The 19,876-nt window shown below is 36.3% G+C and overlaps 1 protein-coding gene across 2 annotated transcripts in view; it reads left to right on the top strand.

The window, feature by feature from the left end:
• The window catches only part of LOC105225880 (uncharacterized), a 62,299-nt gene that overhangs the window by 18,561 nt on the left and 23,862 nt on the right, over window positions 1-19,876 (top strand). For both annotated transcript variants that reach the window (XM_049454516.1, XM_049454517.1), the window contains exon 2: window positions 13,872-13,919. In XM_049454516.1, coding sequence (XP_049310473.1) covers window positions 13,872-13,919 — 48 coding nt within the window. The remainder of the gene's footprint in view (window positions 1-13,871; window positions 13,920-19,876) is intronic.

Genomic DNA, 19,876 nt, shown 5'->3' with positions numbered 1-19,876 from the left:
GCGCAGCGCGCAGAAATTCGCTGGAATTTAGGCAGTCGCGCTTGATGACCTTCAATTGCTTCGGATTCGCTTATTTAACTGTGAATTGCCAGTCAATTGATTTAAATTGCCTTTTATTAAAAGCCAGTGAACTGGAAACTTTTTGAAAAAATCAAAAAATTCGTGGAAATACTAAAGTTGTGTATTATCAATGAGAGCATGCGTTGATGGCATGGAAATTAGCTTGAAGCTTAGAAAAATAGCAAATATTTTTTCAGGCACTTATGGAATAAGTGGAGTAAATACGTGATTGGCTATATTAGAGAATATTCATATTATAAAAAATATAATTTTTTGATATGAAAATTAAAAAAAAAAATATTAAAAAAATTATAATTTTTTAATAAATATTTATAAAATTTTGAGCATTTTTTAATATTTTTAATATAATTTTTTGAATCTGCGAAGTAAAAAAAATTGTGTTCACACTATTTTAACCAAAAAATTTCAAAAAATAATTTTTTCCACAACATTTCTTATTATAATAACCGTTAATTGTAACAATTTATTTTAACTGTTCCTCTTTTTTTGCTTCTTTGCTCTTTAAATAGCAAAAGCGCGCTTCAAAGCCAGCAACTTCACCACGCACTAGCCACGAACTCAGCCTTTCTTTCTCTACTTAGGCATTATTTATTATTCATTTTTCTTTGTAGCACGTGTATACATGTATTTGTGCTCATTTTAATCCTTTTTCGCTTGCTGATGCATTGCTATTTTAAATTTTACGCCATAAAATATTCATTGCTTGCTGGCACTCAGTCGTTGCTGTTGGAATATTTCATTTAATCTCAGTTGAATGATGACGATTTTTACACTACAGACATTTGTGGCAAGCACCCGGTAGGAAATTTGGAGTAAGAAAATAAATACTTGAGAGATGCTGCTCTAATATAGTAACTTTAGCAGCAGTGGAGTTCCATTACTTTGAGATATGGCATTAATTAAGAATTTTCTAACTAAAAACTCGCAGTGCCGAGAATAATGGATACACTTATATAATATGTTGGCTCTAAAAATGTATATTACTCTCGGAAAAATTATTGCTTTGGCATCAAAATTATTTCAAACTCTTAAAAACAATTCCAACATCACCCATCACCTACAAAACTCACATAGTCACACATACATATACACAATTTGTAGATGCCCATTTCCACATGTATTTGCTCGCATATCGCTATGCATAATTTATTTGCTGTGAGCGGCTTTTTATTGCGTTTTTAATGCAGTCACCTTACCACACACACTCTCACCCATATACACGCTTTTACGCTCATTCTCACACGGCTACAGCGCCTCATTGTAAATGCGAATTTAATCCTGTTTAAGCCAGCGCATTTTCAGTTTGACTCGCTTGTGTGAAAGCAAATAGAACAAAGCAGCGGCAAAAAGTTCGAAAAAGAATTCAAATATGTAAGCTGCCGACCAAACGCCTCAAATATTCATTGCTCACGCATACGCATCAACACACGCGCAGCGCCTTGTATTCGCGTATATCCGCTGGGCATTATGCTTTTTCGGCACACTTTTAGGCGCAGACGCGTGGAAATTAATTTCAATGCTGATTTCAATATTTGCCTAACATTTTTTGCATTTCCGCAAAAGTTTTCTGTTTTTCCGCATTTTTAGTTTTTTTTATATTTTTTTTTCAACCAAATTTCCATTTTTTAGTTTTTTTTCTTGCAAAACGCTTGTTTTCTGCCGTCAATTTTTATGTTTTTCCTTCATTTTCTATTTATTTGTTTACGAATGGTTTGACGCGTATTATTGCGGATTTGCAGACGTCAACGACATTTACTTAGCCAACATGACAGCGCACACAATGCGGATTTTCCGCTAGAAATATATGTAAGCGCTTGTTTCGGCCAAAGCCGACTTGTTATTCCCGTTAAAACTGTGCACAATTAAAAAATGCACGCGCACGCAGCTAACGGTTAATGGAGAAAACAATGGCTTTTGTCAATGGCAACGTATTTTGAAATAGATTTTAGGAAACTCTTATACGCAAACATACAAACATGGATGGCTTTAACTGTGTTATCATATTTGTGGTTTGTATGAGAGTCCAAAAACTTGTATTCAAATTTTGGTTAAAAAAATATTACTTTTTTTGTGAAAAGAAGTTTGCAAATATGAAATGATAAAGTTGAAAAAATTGTAAACTTCTAGTTGACACAACAATACATGTATTAGAGCGGGTTGACTTACAGGAAGCCAAAAAATCCAAAGAATTGCGTATGCATGAAAGATTCCACGGATTATTGTGAAGAACTTTACTCAAGAAACTATCGGTGTAAAAGCGGTTTCGAGCCAGGACTTTTAAGACAAAGTTTTTTAGGGATCATAAAAAAACCTTTTTTTTTTTGTCAATTTTTTAGATTTTGTAATGAAATTTAATGTGTATGTGCATTGTGATAGTCTATTGCTCATTTGTGGGAGTCAGTCAGATCGGAAAACTATATCACATATATCCCATACAATCGATTACTGAAAACTTTGAAACTTCGCTTAAGAATCATTGGCTCTTAGATTTACAAAAGAGGAATGTTCCGGGATCTTAGGTCTATTGTGCCCTCTCCTGAATCACAAAGACTCTCCTAGCCCCAGCATATGGCTATGTTGTATAAGTGATTTTTCAGCCTGCAGTGGACAGTGTAGAATGCGACAAGTACCATTGCCTCTTGGCAAAGTTCTTCAGAATTAACCGTGGAACATTAGAATAGAAAAAAAATTGACCCGCTCTAATATGCATATACATATAAGTATGCATGCTCATATGTGCTTTGATTTAGCTTTTATTGCACAGCAAAAACTTTTAATATATGTTAAATTAAATTCACCTTTTCGGTATTTGTTTTGCAGCTCTTTAAGCGAGATATGGCAGATTCACTTTTTCGTTTTTCTATTAAAATATTTTTCAAATAAAAAAGAGAATTTATTTTTGTGAAAGATATATCATTTTCTCTATTATTCTTAGAAAATTAATTAAAAATATTCCATACTTTGCATAACAATTTTCATATCAGTGAGTCTTTGAAAAGTATTAGTATATTTTCTTATATTTTTGATACATAAACACTTTCTTAAAAAACATTATTAAAAGTAGTCTTTGTTCTTTTGTAATATTTTTCGACTTTTAACTTAAGTTACAATTTTCTAGTCTCTTTTATATTATTTTCTAATTTTTTAAATTAAATATCTTTTGATTTTTTTTTATAATTCTTCGATTTTGTTGACTCAACTCTCAGTTTTCCCAAAATACCTTTACATTTGCTACATTTCTTTGCTTTTTACTTCTAAAGCAACAATTTTTACCACCTCTTATCTATTTAACTGCAAAAGTTCTGCGCCGTGCCACTAATAAAATACTTAAATACGAAAAATTCCAGTGTAACAGTGATAAAACGCGTGCGGCACTGACAAAAGCGCCGCTTTCATTGTCACGGCAATGCGATTTTTATGGATTTTTATGCGCCAATTTGAGCTTTAAAGTTTTTCATGCGCCACCAACAGCAACAACAAGCGACGCGAACCGTTGCAATTGCAGTTGCAGCAGCGTAGAAGCAATCGAGCTTGCAAGGATGGCTGCTGAGCGCGCGATGAGCATGCAACGAAAAGCCAATAAATTTCAGGCGCCACCCACCCATGTTGCAACGTTTGTTGCACTGACTGGTGCTCAACAGCCAACAGCCCACGCTAGCACTACCCTCCACCCTCTGCTGCAGCGTTTTCGCTGCCATTGTGATGAATGTTGCTTGCTGCATTTTACTTTTTATCCGCGCTGCTGTGCTCTTCACCTTCTCCATTTTATTTTTATCACCACTTTTTTTATTTTTATATATTTTTTTATTTTTTTTTTCGCTTGCTGCCAACTTATTTGTTGCGTAAAAATTTTCCAGTCTATAGGTTGCAACGCCTGAATGGTTTGCCGTTGCAACATTGTACGCTGCATATAATTTCAGGCGAGTGTGATTTGCTTTCGCTGCACTTTTTGTTTCAAATTAATTCCGTTTTTGTTTTCATAATGTTCTTTTGTGTGATTTATTCGCTTTTTTTTATTGGTTTTAGTATTTTTTTTTGTTGTAAATGTTATTGTTGTAAATGGAGGTATATTTTATTTCACTGCGGCCAAAGTTGAATGCCATCAACTCAGCTGCAGGAAAAGCCACTACTTTTGCATTATCATTGTGGAGTTGCTTGTTGAACTGTTATTATGTCGATTTCTTTTTTTTTTTGTTTTGTAATTTATATTTTGCCAAAGTTTTTATACTTTTTTATATTTTTTTTTATTTGTTTTCAATGAAGTTGGAAATTTCCAATTAATTGTTGGATCAGATAACACATTTTTCATACTAAATACTTCTACATTTATTTATTCAAATATTTAGTAGAAAAAAATGCTCTAGACTATTAAAAAGAGTCTTTGCGTGATTCAAAAATATTAGTCGCGAGTTAAAATGAAAAAATACTCTTCACAATTCGCTCAAGACTTAAAAATCTATATGAGCTCTAGGGCCGCATGGATATAGTTAAGTGCATAAAAATCCAAGAAATGCGAGGGTTAGGCCATGTCATTCGCACGGAAGATGATGCTCCAGCGAAATGTTGCTTCAACTGCAGACGCATGTGTCGACAATAGAAGCAAGAGCGTCCACACGTCCAATGGAAGGACCAAGTGCAAAGCGTTCGGTCAGCACCTGCGATGTACAACTGACGTGAGCTCGCAAAAGACAGAGGCAACTGGCGTAGCTTTGTGTGCTCGGCTCAGACCAACCAAACCACTGTTTTGTAGTGCCAAAGAAAAATAAAATTTTACATTTTTTTTATTGAAACATCGCAAAAAACACTCGACAACTTTCAAATGCTTTAAATTGCATATTAACCATAATTACAATATTTCCACGAATTTTCATGCATTTTAAGTCAATAATTTGTGGAAAAATGATAAATAAACTGTCAATAAAGCTAATTAATACTTTAATTGCTTTTGTCTGCAAACAATGGGAATTTAATATGCATGAACGTTCACCGAAAAAAAGCGCATACGGTCAACGCGCATAAAGAAAAACATTAAAATGCCAATAAAGAACCAGACAAAAGCGAGAGGCGAAGAGATAAAGGCAATTCAATCAATTGAATTGATTAACCTGAAATTTATGACTCACAAAAATACAACAACATACATGCAAACAAACAACTACACACAGCAGCGAGCTGCAGCCGTTGGTGTTGCATATGAAATAGCGGTACAAGCGACAACATAACGCACGCGTGAGTTACGAGCCAGGTAGCAGTCACCAAAACGCGCGGCGCGAAGAGGCCACCACACAGCAAAAGGCGCTTTAATTGAGACTTTCGCCAGCGATGGGGCACGAGATGCAGTAGCCGCGCCATAAACGCGTGGACCCAAGGTAGCTGCGATCACGCTCGCCGTAAACGGCAGTTAAAAAGCGTAAAAGCAACGTGCGCGTGTAATTTAGATAAGCGCGACGTCGAAGCGTTGGCTGCAGCGAGAAAAAAGACTGTATATGATAATATATGTATTAAACGCTTAAAAAATATATACATATAATTTGGTATATTTATGCTGGCGCAAAGCTGCGCGTTTAGTGCGGCGAAACAAGTTCCGCGCGCCGAAGAATTATGATTAATTTATGTAGCTCGAAAGCCTGAAATATCTGTAGCAACGGCAGCGGCGATATTACACAATTTACGCGCTTTACAGTTTGTACTATGCACACGTGTGTATGTGTGTGTGTTGCAGCCATTATATTTTGATAAATATATTATTTATCATATTTGCCATGTGATGCGGAGGCTTAAAACCATAAATTAGCTGTCAATGAGCGTAATGGCAGTGTGCTTTGTTGTTGCTGCTGTTGTTGGTGGTTGTATGTTTTTGTTTTAGCGTACAGCAGCTGGACTGTGGTTGAGTTAGGGCTAAGTTAATGACGCTTACTCCCGGTTAGCATGGCCGCAGGCGTTGCGGGGCAGGCTCATTTGAAAGGCTGCTTACAATTGTATAGAGCTCAGTGCATATAAGCATATACATACATACATATATGTATGTGTAAATGAATTTTTTTGCTTCATTATTTTTTCTCACGTATGTAAGTTGTAATTTTGTTCTTATATTTATTTTAGAAACTATAATTAGCGCAACCTGCTGCGTTGTTCTATAAAATATTTTTATCTCATTAATCCAAAAAGGTATCAGACCAGTTGTAATGACTTCAGCGAGCCTATTCCATTCTTTAAAAGCTTTCTGTAATAAAAATTCATTATTTTTTTAGCTACCAAAACATTTTGGCTTAATATGCGAAACATCTCACAATAAAAAATGAAAATGATTGCTCCTATTTTGCTTCAGGGCGAATTTTCCCACGTGAATTCCAGTTCAGTTTCTGTTTTAGAACTCAGGCTGCTTGTGTCCGGTTGGCGTGCAAAATTTGATTCTATCATGGTGTAGATACTTACAAATATGTATAATAGTGCCATAAAGCCAATGACTAGCAGAAAATTAAGTACAGGCTGATCAAATTCTGGCGTATACAAAAATAACTCAGTGGGAGTATGCCCAGTAAGAAAGGTGTACTGATTTATGTGTACTTTGAATATACAAACAAAATATTTCGTGTGACTTTTTGTAAACAAAATTTAGCTTAAAATTAGTTTTAGAAATCCCCACGAAACTAGTACTCCACTAGTACCTTCCAAACTAGTTCTATACAAACCAGTTATAAACCAGTTAGTTTACCAATATTTACATTTGTTAACATTTCGCCATGAAACTTATACTTCACTAGTTCATCGCAAACTAGTTCAATATAAACCAGTTATGAACCAGTTAGTTTAGCAAAACTTACGTGTGTTAACGATGCTCAACGAAACTAGCACTTTACTAGTTCTTTACAAACTACTTCAATAGAAACCAGTTACGAACCCGTTAGTTTACCTAAAACTCTGTATATCAACATAGAAATGTTAAAATACTCTTTTACTGATCACTCACAGCACTAGCATTGCTTGTTTTGAGACATTGATAAGTCTGCCTGACAGGCACAAAACGCTGGAGGCGCAGATTAACTTACATACTAAGCACTTCGTTTGTTGTGTCCTTTGTTGCTTGCACTCTAAAAACGCACACATTCGTAGACATACGTGAGACTGATGAGCCGCACTGTCAATTTCGACTTAATGAATTGTTCGCTCTGTTCGTATTTAATCCCATGTTGCTTTTTGCAACACAATTTCTCGGACAGAGCCTACAATTGTCCGGGCACTTTGTCATCATTACGTTCGCCAAAGAAAAAAAAAGAAAAACAACAAAAAAAAGAAAGCAGGAATAAAAGACAGAATATGCTCGTAAAGAGTTTTAGCAAAATTGTGGCAACAAGAAAAAAGTACCGTAGCATTTTCAAATTCGCATTCTCAATGCGAGCACAATAATAGCACCGAGGGCATTTTCGGGTAATTTCTTCCCAGCATTGACGTGCCGTGCATGTGTGCGAAAATGTCCTGACGATAACATATTTCACGCTCAATTGAATTTTGGCTTAGACACACACACACACTGACATACACATTGACACACATCAACGCCAACAAATAGGCTATAAGCTTGTTTGTGTAATTTTCTTTGAAATCAAGCAAATGTAGGGAGCAAAGCGGGGTGACACAACATAATGGCAGACTTCTTTCACTTTTCTTCATTTATCCATTTCATTTGTGTATGTTGCACATACATATTCTTGCTTTTGTATTTCCCATTAATGTATGTGTGCCCCAGGGAAGCACTTTGTATGCAGCGCCTGCTTGCGGAGTGCCGTTGCACTTTTGTATTAAAATTTTGTGCCTGAAAAAATGCAAGGCATGCAGTTCTTTGAGTTGGCAGCCTTGTTCTTTCATCTTCTCATTTCTGCTGCTGCTGCTTCTATTGCAACGCCAACAAAGGGCGCACAGGACTAACTAGTATTTTACCTCTCTGCCATTTGACCTCATAAATTACGAGCTCAGACAAATAGCACTAAACACACGTGCACATACATATATATTTCTGGGTATTTTTGCTGAGCACAGCAGCATGTGGCACATTCATTCATTCATGCATCTGCTCAGATGGCATTCGGCGATTTAATGTTGGAAAAGTGATTCATTAATGCATAATGGCATTGTTGACATCAGCGCTGAACTGGCTATGGCACATAGCTGTACTATATATGAGGATATGTAATACATATGTAATATGTAGTATATATGATACATAGTACATATGAAATACATTGCTCAAATATTTGTAGAAAATAGTATTATAGTTTTATAAACTCGATAAGCAATATAGTGTCTCCTAAAATGTAAAATAACGTAACATCATTTTTCATATGTTTGCAAGTGAAGGAAAAACGTTATAATAGAAACCACTCATATTGAAACATAATTTGAGTTTCGGTTATAAAGTGGTTATATACCGGTTATATTTTGGTTATTTATTGGTTATATATTGGTTATAACTGACAGCAAAAGCTGAAAATTTTATGCTTTATATATACAATATGATGAATAGTGAGACGTAAGCAATAAAACACGGAATTTCGATTTTGTTGATGATACTTTCCTTCGCAGTTTAGGTGACGATATGAATTTTAGAAAACATTAATTTTGAAAAATTAACATTTTTTTAATGATAGGGCCACAAAAAGTCATTTCCAAAAATTTTGTGTAGGCATTTTTCACTTCGAGGGTTTCCAAAACATTTCTCAAAAATCGTATTACTGCTTTTTATATGTATGAGCTTTGTAAAATTGACCTATCCTACACTCCCTCACTGGCAAAAGCCAAGTAAGCCTATAACCTACACCTAATACTACATCAACTGTTCGTGGTATGCATCAACCCAACAGAACCTCTAAGAAACCATAAATTTTACAGCTCAAGCTGAGCACTAACTCAATTCTCGAATACTAAAAGAATTTTTTTCGGTTTTCAACGACATCTCAACTACAGAACTGAACCATGGCACTCTCAGAAAATAAAATAATTAATTATCTGTTTGAGAAAACTATAATTATCAGCACTAAACTTTTTCAACACTAATTCTCCTGAAGTTAGGTTAAACACGGAGAATTTTTTTGGCGTTAACTTGAGAAATATAGAGCTCCCAAAGGTACATGCTAAGATTCCTCTTTGAAAGTTGAGTAAAGGCATTACTAGCACGCTTCTAAGAAATTAAAAACGAAAGCGAATTTTCTGAAGATTTGTTTGCTACTCTCCACTAGTGTTTCCTTCGAACCAACAACAAACCTTCAACTTACAACATTTTCTCACATTAAAGCTCAACTCAAACTGCGCTCATTACTATGCTTCAAGCGTCAACAATAACGTCGAGCAGTCTCAGGAAAGAGTAGAGTAGTAAAAAGAAAAAAAACTAAGAAAAAAAACATAACAAAGACTGCCGTTGCAGCTGGCTGCAGCTATATGAGAGGCGGCGCTGGCCGCTACCGAAACTGCAGCGGCAAATCTCCGGTTATGACCGCCGCGCAAGCTCCTGGCTAAGCCATTTCAAAAGGCTGAAAAAAAGAAATTTATGGCGTTGCTATTGAAATTATTATGGCTGCGGCTTTGTGCGAGTTGAGCCTTTTGTTGGCGTGCGTTGGCGCTGCTGCAAGCAGCATACCTCAAATACTGAGGCAGGTTGCAATAAATGCCTGACCCGAGCGCTTTGCTGACTACCAATAAAGGTATTTCAGCCGCTTCCTTTTTTCTGGTCTCCATTCGAAATAATTTCTTTCAGTTTCTGCCTTTAACTTCTTCTGAGAGTTATATTACTGTCATTACGCGCGCGATTATCTAGCAAATCAATGCGTTGACGCAGCGCTGGCACACATAAAATGGTACCACACACACATATCGTTGCATTGAAATCACTAAATCGAAGAAAAGGAGTAGCACATATCTTTAATATCTTTATGAGCGCCGCTGCAACTCGTGTGGCAGCCATAATTCAAGCCGCACCGTTGCTGACCTTTGCATCTCCTCTGGAAATCGACTTGGCAGTTATGTTACGGTTGACAATTGCCACCATGTTCGCTGTGTCATGCCAGTTTTCCATGTAGCATACTTGCAACTTACCTTACTCATTGTGCTGCAGTAGTTTTCCCTCATAATCATTGTCATTCTGCCTTTGTGCGCCGCTACTGCTGCTTCTTCGTGCGCTTTTCATTTGCCTTTCCTTTCTTCAGTTGGCGTTGCCGCAGGCGAATGTGTCGTCGTTGTTCACTGCGGTAGGTCATCAACCAAATGAGTAACAACAATGGCAACAGCACAAAAAAAACAGAAATACAAAAAAAACTATAAAAAAGTGACAACAACAATGCGTTGTGCATATGTTGCAGCACTAAACGTTATGTGTTCCAATTGTTTTGGCGCAGCGCAGTCATCAGCAGCACTTTGTATTGTCCAACTTGCTACATAGGGGCTGTGGCACACTGCGTTCTTCTGAAAGGGCTGTTTCATAGAAATTTTTTTCGATTTCGAATAGTTCCCGTTGGATTTTAAGTTTTTACCCGCTTTGCTACAGTTTCAATTTCAACTTTTCCTAGGTGAGATTTATAGCAACGCGCCGCGGCAGCAACTGTTTCTAAATGCGCTTATCCCCAAGAGCACTTCATACCTTTCGACGCTGCTTTTAATCAGTTATATTTTTATTAAAGTATGTGTGTGTTTGTGCAATTATTTATAAGCTTGTCTGCTCGCATTTGGTAATCATATTTTATTAAAATGTTTTCTCTGCTTTTAAATTTTTTTGTGCTTCACTCGCTGAAGCTCCGCTCGAAATGCGCGCAGATGTGCGGCAGCCAACAACTGCACACGCGCATGTGTGTGTGTACGCCTAGCTGTCAGCGTTGAGGTAATTGAATTTATGCAAATTTCACTGTTACTCACAAACAAAAGGTGAAGTCGTCGCTGTGGCATGGCATGGAAGCTGGTGTCTGCCGGCTCATTGAACAAGGTAATCAATGTTAGGCCGGATGTTGCATGCATGTGTCTGTCGCGCTGTTGCTTAGCAGCTACTTTCGCATGGAAATTTCTAAGTTTTCCATTATACGTATGCGCTGTGGAAACCCGGTGTGCATTGACATTTGTCTTAATGAAAATTTCTGATGCAAATAGGAGTTGGCAGCTGTGTTGTTGGGGGTTTTCAAAAGGAATGTTCATTATGAAAAAGTGAAAAGTTTGCAGGGTTGCTGGGTTGAGGCATATGTGACCTTTGTCTCTTGTCAAGGGCAAGGTGATGTATGGGATTTGAATCAGAAATTGCTTTCTTATGCTTATGTAAATTTTCATCTGCTTCCTGGAAAAGCTGACAGTAATAACACATTCGTTGTTATTTTAATGATGTAGCTACTTATCAATACTATATAGCTGAAAAGAGCTAACGAATTATCATAAAATAACTATAAATATTGGTTTGAGCTGTCTTGTGGCTGTCAAATGTCAAGCTGTTATAGTTTAAACGAATAACTATCAAACATCCAATCATGCAAAGCAGTTGCTCGTTAGTGAGAAAAAATCCGATAGATGGCGAGGCGTTCAAAATGTGTCAAAAGCTTTACTTTCTTACTGATTATGTTTATATATTAACCGAAAACTATTTTAGTCAAAAAAAAAGATTATGATATGCGGCTTTCTAACGGCTTTAAGCAATAGCTTCAACCATTTGGGCGTCCAATCACAGTTTCCTCATACTTAAATCTTCAATAGCGTCATCGCGTGTTGGCCAGCATATTTTTTACATATTTCATGCTAATAAAAATCAGTTGAAAGTCACAGCATGCTAGCGAAGACGGCAAAGTTTTTAATTAAAATTAATTTCAATGCGCGGAACGGCAAAAATATGGCGGTCGCTTCCTGTACAGCGGCGATTCGATGAGGTCGCTGGCTTTATTAGAATCACGACGCGGATTTAATTGTCTGCACTCAGTACATACATATATATTTATATTATATATAAAATTATATATAAAACCCCTCATTGCTGCTAATTTTATCTCAAGCCCGCTTAGACTCGCTCATTACTAAATTGATGTATTAAAATCCAGCTAAAACAGAAGACGCGTCATAAATCAATTTGATAGTTGTTGCTACTTGTTGTTGCCGTTTTAATCGCGCTGACTTTATTCCGTTGAGAAACTACAATAAATCAAACGCAGAATAAAGCTGGAAAAATAGAGAAATCCAGCAGCTGAATTCGCGCTATAAAAAACGCTCAAAAACAAAGCACAAGAAAAAATGCCTGAAAAGCAGCAAATTTGTGAAGAAGACACGCGTGTGGACAGCCGCGCTGAGGTAAATGCGTGTGCGTGCAAAGAAGGCGGTACTCAGGCGGGTCGCACAGCCAGTTCCCGGTAGGCGCGCATATAATAGACGATATGTGGCTGCCGTAAGGCACCTCGGCACCTTTGTATGCCCCTTTTGGTCGTCGATCAGCAAGCGCTAAGCTCACCAACTTACGGCAAATAAATATGCGTGTGAGTGTGTGCGTGTGTTTATGCTTACCAAAAGATACCAAAGCGAATTGAGTTGTTAAGCAGAATGATGTGTTGCCGCACCTAGTAGCCATACTTGGCGATAGGCAACAATACAAGGGCAATAAAAAAGAGTACAACCAATTAAAAGTAGTAAAACCGTAAAATGCAAGTTGAGGCAGTGAAAAGCTGACACAACAACAAAAGCAGACATTCAAGAAAAGAATTAAAATTGTAACGGCAGCCGTGGCTTAACCCCTTTTGGTCTCTCCAAACTCAGCGGCTGCTTCAGCCAACGCTGCCACCAGCGCATTGTAAATCATTTGCTTCGCGGCGTATCATGGCAAAAAGTCAAACGGAAAATTAGGCAATAAAACTGTAAAGCTGCAGCGACACACTCAATAAAAATGTTAAAGGCCACTAAGTAATAAGCGCAGGCTGACAGATTGGCGCATTCAAATTGCCGCAATTTAAAATGTTACACTTTTTTTTAATCTGCTCCGCTTCACCGCTGCACCGCTGCTAATGACAGCGCATTTACACTAAATGCGGGAGGGCCAGTGTGGAAAATTATAATTAGAATAGCGAAGCAAGCGATATTTTGTGTTGCTGATGGGCGACTGATGGGATTTTGCTGTTTTCTGTGTAAATTTAGTCGCTCACATGTTGTTGTTGCTGTTGCTACGGCGCAGTCTGCTACGTTGTGTGACAAATAAAGAGATCTGCGTATTTTTAGCTGCTGGCAGCGCATAGTTTGGCAGTGTCAACACTTGGCTTTACTTAATTAATATAAATCATAAAATTTTCACTTTAAAACATTTTTGAGTCTCTTGGTATTTGAAATTTATATCGTCATCTAAAATGCAAAACAACATATCATCAATTACATCGAAATTGAGTTTTTCATTGCTTGTGATTCACCACATCATACTACATAAGTTTATGTAGCATAAAATGTTGAGACTCCGCTGTCAGATATAACCAATATATAACCGATATATAAGTAATATATAACCAATATATAACCATTTTATACCCGAAACTCAATTTTTTTTCAATATGAGAGGTTTTCATTATATCATTTTTCCTTTGTCTGTAAACTTATGAAAAGTGATGATACATTATTTTGCATATTTTAGCTGGCGATATATAATATTTCAAAAACATATTATGTATTATTGATAGTTTTCAGAATCTTATATCTCATGTATTTTATATTGTGATTTCTTGCATTAATAGCATTTTCAAAAAGTCAAGTATGTGCCCTGTTTGACAATTAATTAATAATTATTTTTCTTTTTCTTGCAGTTTGTTCAAGATTGGCATCACTGTATGGACTTTGAGGATTGCAAAAATGTAAGTTTATAACAAAAATTATTTATTTTGAGTATGAAGCGGTTAAAGTAGTCAACTGAGCCATGCTTGCGGTTAGAAAATAGGCGAAATTGTATAAGCAGTTTGGAAACCACTAACAAATCGAGATATTGTATGTACTCGTATATATATTTGTTCGGTCCAGTAAATAAAAAATAATAAATATAGAATAATTAATTGCTTTTGGTCTAAAAAAATATTAATTTTACTTATTCAATATATTTTTTTTTAATAAAACACAAAATAAAATCGTATTACAAAAAATTATAAAAAATGTATCAATACTGTTTTCTACATTTAAAAACAAAAAAAACACAATTTTATTAAAAATTTTTTAAATATTTTAAGAATTTTTTTAGAACAAAAATATTTTTTTTTTATTTAAATTTTTTTTTAATAAAAATGTGTTATCACTATTTTCAATTTTTTTTGAACAATTTTTTTTTTTTCAATAATTACAATTACTATATTTTTTCAATATTTTTCTTAATAAAAATGTATTATTACTATTTTCAATATTTTTTCATTGAAAAAAAAAAAAAATTGTTTAAAAAAATATTAAATATTGCAATAATTCATTTTTATTAAAAAAATATTTTCTTAAAAAAAATATTGATTATTTATTTATTATAATATTGTAATAATACATTTGTTTTAATTTAAAATTTAAAAAAAAATTAAAAATAAAAACAAAACATTTTCTGTTTTTTATGATTTTTATCTTTATTCGCAGATTTACTGTACATTTTTTTTTTTCAATAAAAAATAGCATTTATCAATATTTTTCCTATTAATATGTTTTGAAGTTAAAAAATATTCAATATCGTTTTGAAATTTTTTTCAAAAACTTGTCTTTTTTATTTCAAAATTTCGGTATATTATGCTTTTTTCATAAACATTTTCTTATATTAAAGTTGCCTTTAAAACTAGAGTACAAAGCTGGCTTGTTTGACTAGTTTAACCTTTAAGTTCAGAAGCACGAACAACGCTCAAAGCAAATTAATTAGCATTTCAAATATTATAAAAAAAAAAAAAATCAAAAATCAATTAATTAGCTTTTGTTAGTAGTTTTACGCTATCCGAAACAGCATTTCTTTAAAATATTTACATATTTATTATAATAATTATTACATGCATTTTAACTAACTATCATGCCACACAAGTACATAAATGTCATACTTAGTTGTTATTATAACCTTAGTTGTCATGAATGTCATCGCATCATACATTTACTCCACAAACCCCAGCATCTCACTGTACATTTCTTATACCCACCATATTTTATTTCATATACTCATATACTCATTTATCACTTATTATGCCTTAGACTCACTCAACCTCAGCAACTCTGTCACACTAGCGCTATCCTTCACTCTCTCTCTCTCTCTCTTACACACAATCCACATAATCCCTTCATGTATGTATAAAGTTAGTTGTAGATATGTGTACGCCTGTAAAATTGTATTATCCTTAAAAATCTGCTTGCACTTTCCGCGAAACTTTGGCATTCCCGCGAATGCAACGCTGTCTTGTCACTTTGTGCCACAGCTGTTGGCGCTCAGCTGTGCTAGCTCCCAAATGCGAAAACGTATGCGCCGCGTTAGTTGCATTTAATTAAGTATTTAAATTTTAACTACCTTTTTATTATGCTTTCGTCGTCTTGCCGAGGCCGCGCACTGCCTGCAACACACTCCGACGCCAACTCTGCGACTTTTAACTGCCTCTTTACACAAAATCGTGGCGTTGCATACAGTGTTGCTGCTCTCCGTACAGTTGTTGCTGCATACTCGCATTGTAGTTACTATTTACAAGGTTGCTTAATTTAATTAGCTAGAAGGTAGTTGCGGACCAGCCCCATTTCCCGCCCATAAGCTTTTACTTCCGCTAGTCGCTCCGACTTGCGGCTTTGTTTAACTTTTTCCCCCCGTTTACACTGCACACACACGTACACATGCAGGCATACACTTGTATTTGTGTGTGCTTAAAGTTGTGTGGCAGTGATTGTTGCAAGCCAGCCTACTAACTCTGCTATACTCCCACTACTCACTGTATGTATGCGTGTGTGTGTGTGTGCTTACGAACTACCCTTTTTCGCCATATTTTACGACTTTCGTCAGTCGTGACTGAAGTGCTGTCGTAGCGCAAACCGCGGCAGCAGGGGATGTTGCAAGCATTAGGCTGCACTTTGGAGCGCATAGTTGTTGTAGGAGTGCTGTATGTGTATATGTGTGTGACTTTAGTGCATCGAGTGCCTCAAATATTTAACATAACTGTGTACTCACACAAGGATTTTTCTATTTTTCGCGAAAAGTATTGCAAATAGGCGAATTGTGTGAAGTGAAGTAAGCGTGCTTTCGGTGGAAAAAACGGAGTAGATAATGAAGAGCGGCCAACAAACTGCCGCCTTTTGTTGATTTTCTTCTTTCAAGCCTTTTAATTAAACTAATTAAAATCATGTTACGCTGCGGCAGCTATCACTGTGAGGGGGCGTGTGCAACGCAAAGTAATCATTTCACTCCTCACGCTCATAAATCAGCCAAGCAGCGTTGCATTCGTTTTTTGTGCGCCATTTTTTCCCTTCCGTTCATTTCATTTCGACTTTCTTGCGCTTTGTTGTCGGGTATCAATTTCATTGCCCTCTAGTTTTGCTGCTTTTTTTGTGTTTTGTTTTCATTTATAAAGCTAATAAACCTTAAGTGCCGCAGTAGTGCCTTCGGAGTGACAGAAAATGGGTAGTGAGCGCGTGTGTTGCAAGTGTTTGTGCCTGTTTGTCGCTTATATGTATTATATGGTAAGCGCTCAAGTGTGCTTGTCGTTCCTGTTTTAAGTTCTTTCGCACTCGGCTCACCTGCCTTGCGCTAGGCTAATCAAGCGTTGTGGCAGCCAGGCAAAAGTCGCCGCATCATGCTGCTTTCATTAACCTTTGCATTCATGCTCACTGCATTATGCTCTTTCTTCTACAAGTTTTTCGCATAGTTTGTGTGTGTGTGTGTATGTGTGAAGTTTTTTGTTAGTAAAAAGCAATTGACACTTGCGCCGCAGGCATATTGCAACATAAGTGACGAGTGGCGTCAGCGCAATAGCAGTTTGCAGCGCTGTTGCAAGTAGGGTTCGCATACGTTTGCATATGTGTCCAAGGCTTATTTGCATTTCGTTCGTATGTTTGTGTGTGTATATAGGTACGATCACCTTTTGTACACTTCATTTTGTTTTAATCGCTTTGTGGCGGGTAAAAAATTAAACATCAAAGGGAAAACGCGCCGCCAGAGGTTATTAGGGATTAAAGAAACAAAAAAAAAACGCAAAAAGAGAAAAGAGAAAAAAGCTATTTTATTAAATAGCAACATGTTGTAAGCGTTTAAAAACAATTTAGAAACAGTATTAATGCGAAGATAAATAATTTTTCCATAAAAATAAAATAATTAAAAATTAAAGCGAATAAAAAATGTATAATACAGTCCATAACGTCTCCAAAAATGTAAGACAACGTATCATCAAAGAAATCGAAATAGAGTTTTTTCTTGCTTATGATTCACCACATCATATTACATATATGCAGCATAAAACTTCCAGCTTCCTCTCTCAGATATAACCAATATATAAGTAATTTATAACCACTATATAACCAATATATTGGGTATATATAACCATTTTATAACCAAAACCCATATTTTTTAATTTGAGTGATTTCTATCGAAGGAGAAACGCCTGCCAACTTATTAAAAGTGATGATTATTTTACATTTGAGGTGAGGATGTGTACAATAAAGTATAAATACTTGTATATACAAAAATTATGTTTATAAAATAACTTGATTTTACTTAAAAAAACTATTTTATATTTTTATAAGGGCCTAAATCATATATATAATATGATATAAATTTTTTTTTATTTTTTATTATTTTTAAAATAATTTTTTACAATTTTCTAAGCTTTCCTGCTACCTCCAAACAAATATTCAATTTTTTATATTTTTCATTTTCACTACTCACCTCCACATATCGCTGGCATTATTTCGAAAATAAGCAATTTTAAACTGAATATATCAAAAGTGGCACGTACAGCGATTTCTCACGTGCCGCCATTGCCGTCATAAGCTGTCATAACCCCAAACTATAAGGTGATTCATGGCAACAGCCCTTTAAATAAACTCTGGCAATTTTATTGCCTATATGAAATTTATTTTTTGGCAACATTTCATGGCTTTTTTCAACAGCTACACACAACACCACACACACACATGCATAACAGCGGCTGTGTGCATGGGCATGCCGGCCATTTTTCAGTGCTGTTGGAACTGTAGACGCCATAGTATTTATGCCTAAGTGGCATATATTTTATGCCAATCACACACACACTTACACTGTGGCATGTGTTATAAGACTTAACGCTGCAAAGCTGGCAACACAGCACAGCAGGGCTTACAGGCCTATACTATATACACACAAACATGTATGTACATTTGTATATATGGAAGGAAGCACACATATGCGGCTTTACACTTTTCCAACAACACAAAACAAATCAATTTTCTGTCGAATCGCTGTTGAAAAAAAGTTGTGGAAAATTGTGTAAAAAGAAACAGCGAAAAAGGCGAAGCGATTCAGCACAAGTTGTGCGAAAGAAAAGCAAACCGTAATGCAATTTATTTATTATTGTGGCATGCTGCCACCAGACAAAGGGCAAAGCGCAAACCGCACAGCAGAGTACGAGTGATGGTCGTGCGGAAAACGAAAACAGAAAGATAAATACTGTAAAGCGGAGGTGGGAGCTTCGAACTGTCAAAATTATTCCATTTGCCACAGTAGCAAGTAAATGGAGTGAGCCTGCCACACAACTTCAAACATACACATACTTGCAACATACATACATATATGTAGCTACAGCCTTCTGTCTTGCTACCACTCATCCGTCGATAGTATGGCAGTCGTACGCCGTTCGACGGCTCGATCGATTGTCGGCCTATATTTTTCGGCTTTTCGCTTTTCGTTGTTTTTCCGCCTCGCCATTGTGTGTTGACATAATAAAATATGCATTTTTCCGTTTTTGCAACAAACGAAAATGAAAACGAAAACCGAAAATGTTGCACAAAGCAAACGTTGCAACATATACATAACGGTGCAAGGACGCACAAACAAGCCAACAATGAGCCGCTGCACAAAACTAACTTACAACATCCACTCACACATACATATACACGCAGTCAACTGCATATGTGTAACGGCACATCGATTGCAAATCAGCAAATTGAAAAAAGCGCCGCAAAGTAAACTCACGCCGACAGGAAGCAGCCGAAAAACGCGCAAAAAAGCGACAGAAGAAATCGCTGCTGCAGCGGAAGGAAAGCGAAGTAAAACGAGCACGAGAAAGTCGAGAAATGTCAACACGGAAAAAACAAAAACAAGAAAACTGTGCAAAATTTGGGTCAATTGAAAATTTATCGACCAAGCCGATTGCCAGATATGTGCCAATACATTCACACACACATGCAGACTTACATGTGGCAGTCACAACATGCCGCGCGTCACCGCTTTTCACCATCTCCTGGCTTGCAACCCAACAGCGGCTTACTTAGCATACACACTTATTTGAGGCAGTTATGCAACAGCGACAACAACAACAACTGCTGCGCTTTATTACAATGCCCCAGCAGCGCTGTTTATGTCGATGGCTGCCTCGTTGCTGGCAAGTGGAGCGTGTGTGCGGCAATATCGCCGTGTGTCGTGCTTTGTTGGCGCGGCCAGTGGATTTGTGGCAAACGGAAGTCTGCTTGCACTGTCATGTGCAGCGCTTTTCTTGCTTTTGCCAATTTTTTCTGCAAATGCTAGCGATCTGCTCTGATTCGCCAGCCATGTGGCAAGGACATGGCTATTTATTGTGCTTAGTTGCATGCAGCTAATGGAAAATACCGAAATTAGCTGAATTAGTTGCTTTGTGGT

Source organism: Bactrocera dorsalis, chromosome 4, assembly GCF_023373825.1.
Source record: "Bactrocera dorsalis isolate Fly_Bdor chromosome 4, ASM2337382v1, whole genome shotgun sequence".
In the NCBI taxonomy this organism is placed as follows: Eukaryota; Metazoa; Arthropoda; class Insecta; order Diptera; family Tephritidae; genus Bactrocera; species Bactrocera dorsalis.
Note: the sequence above shows the minus strand (reverse complement) of the source record. Positions and strands in the feature narration are given on the sequence as shown.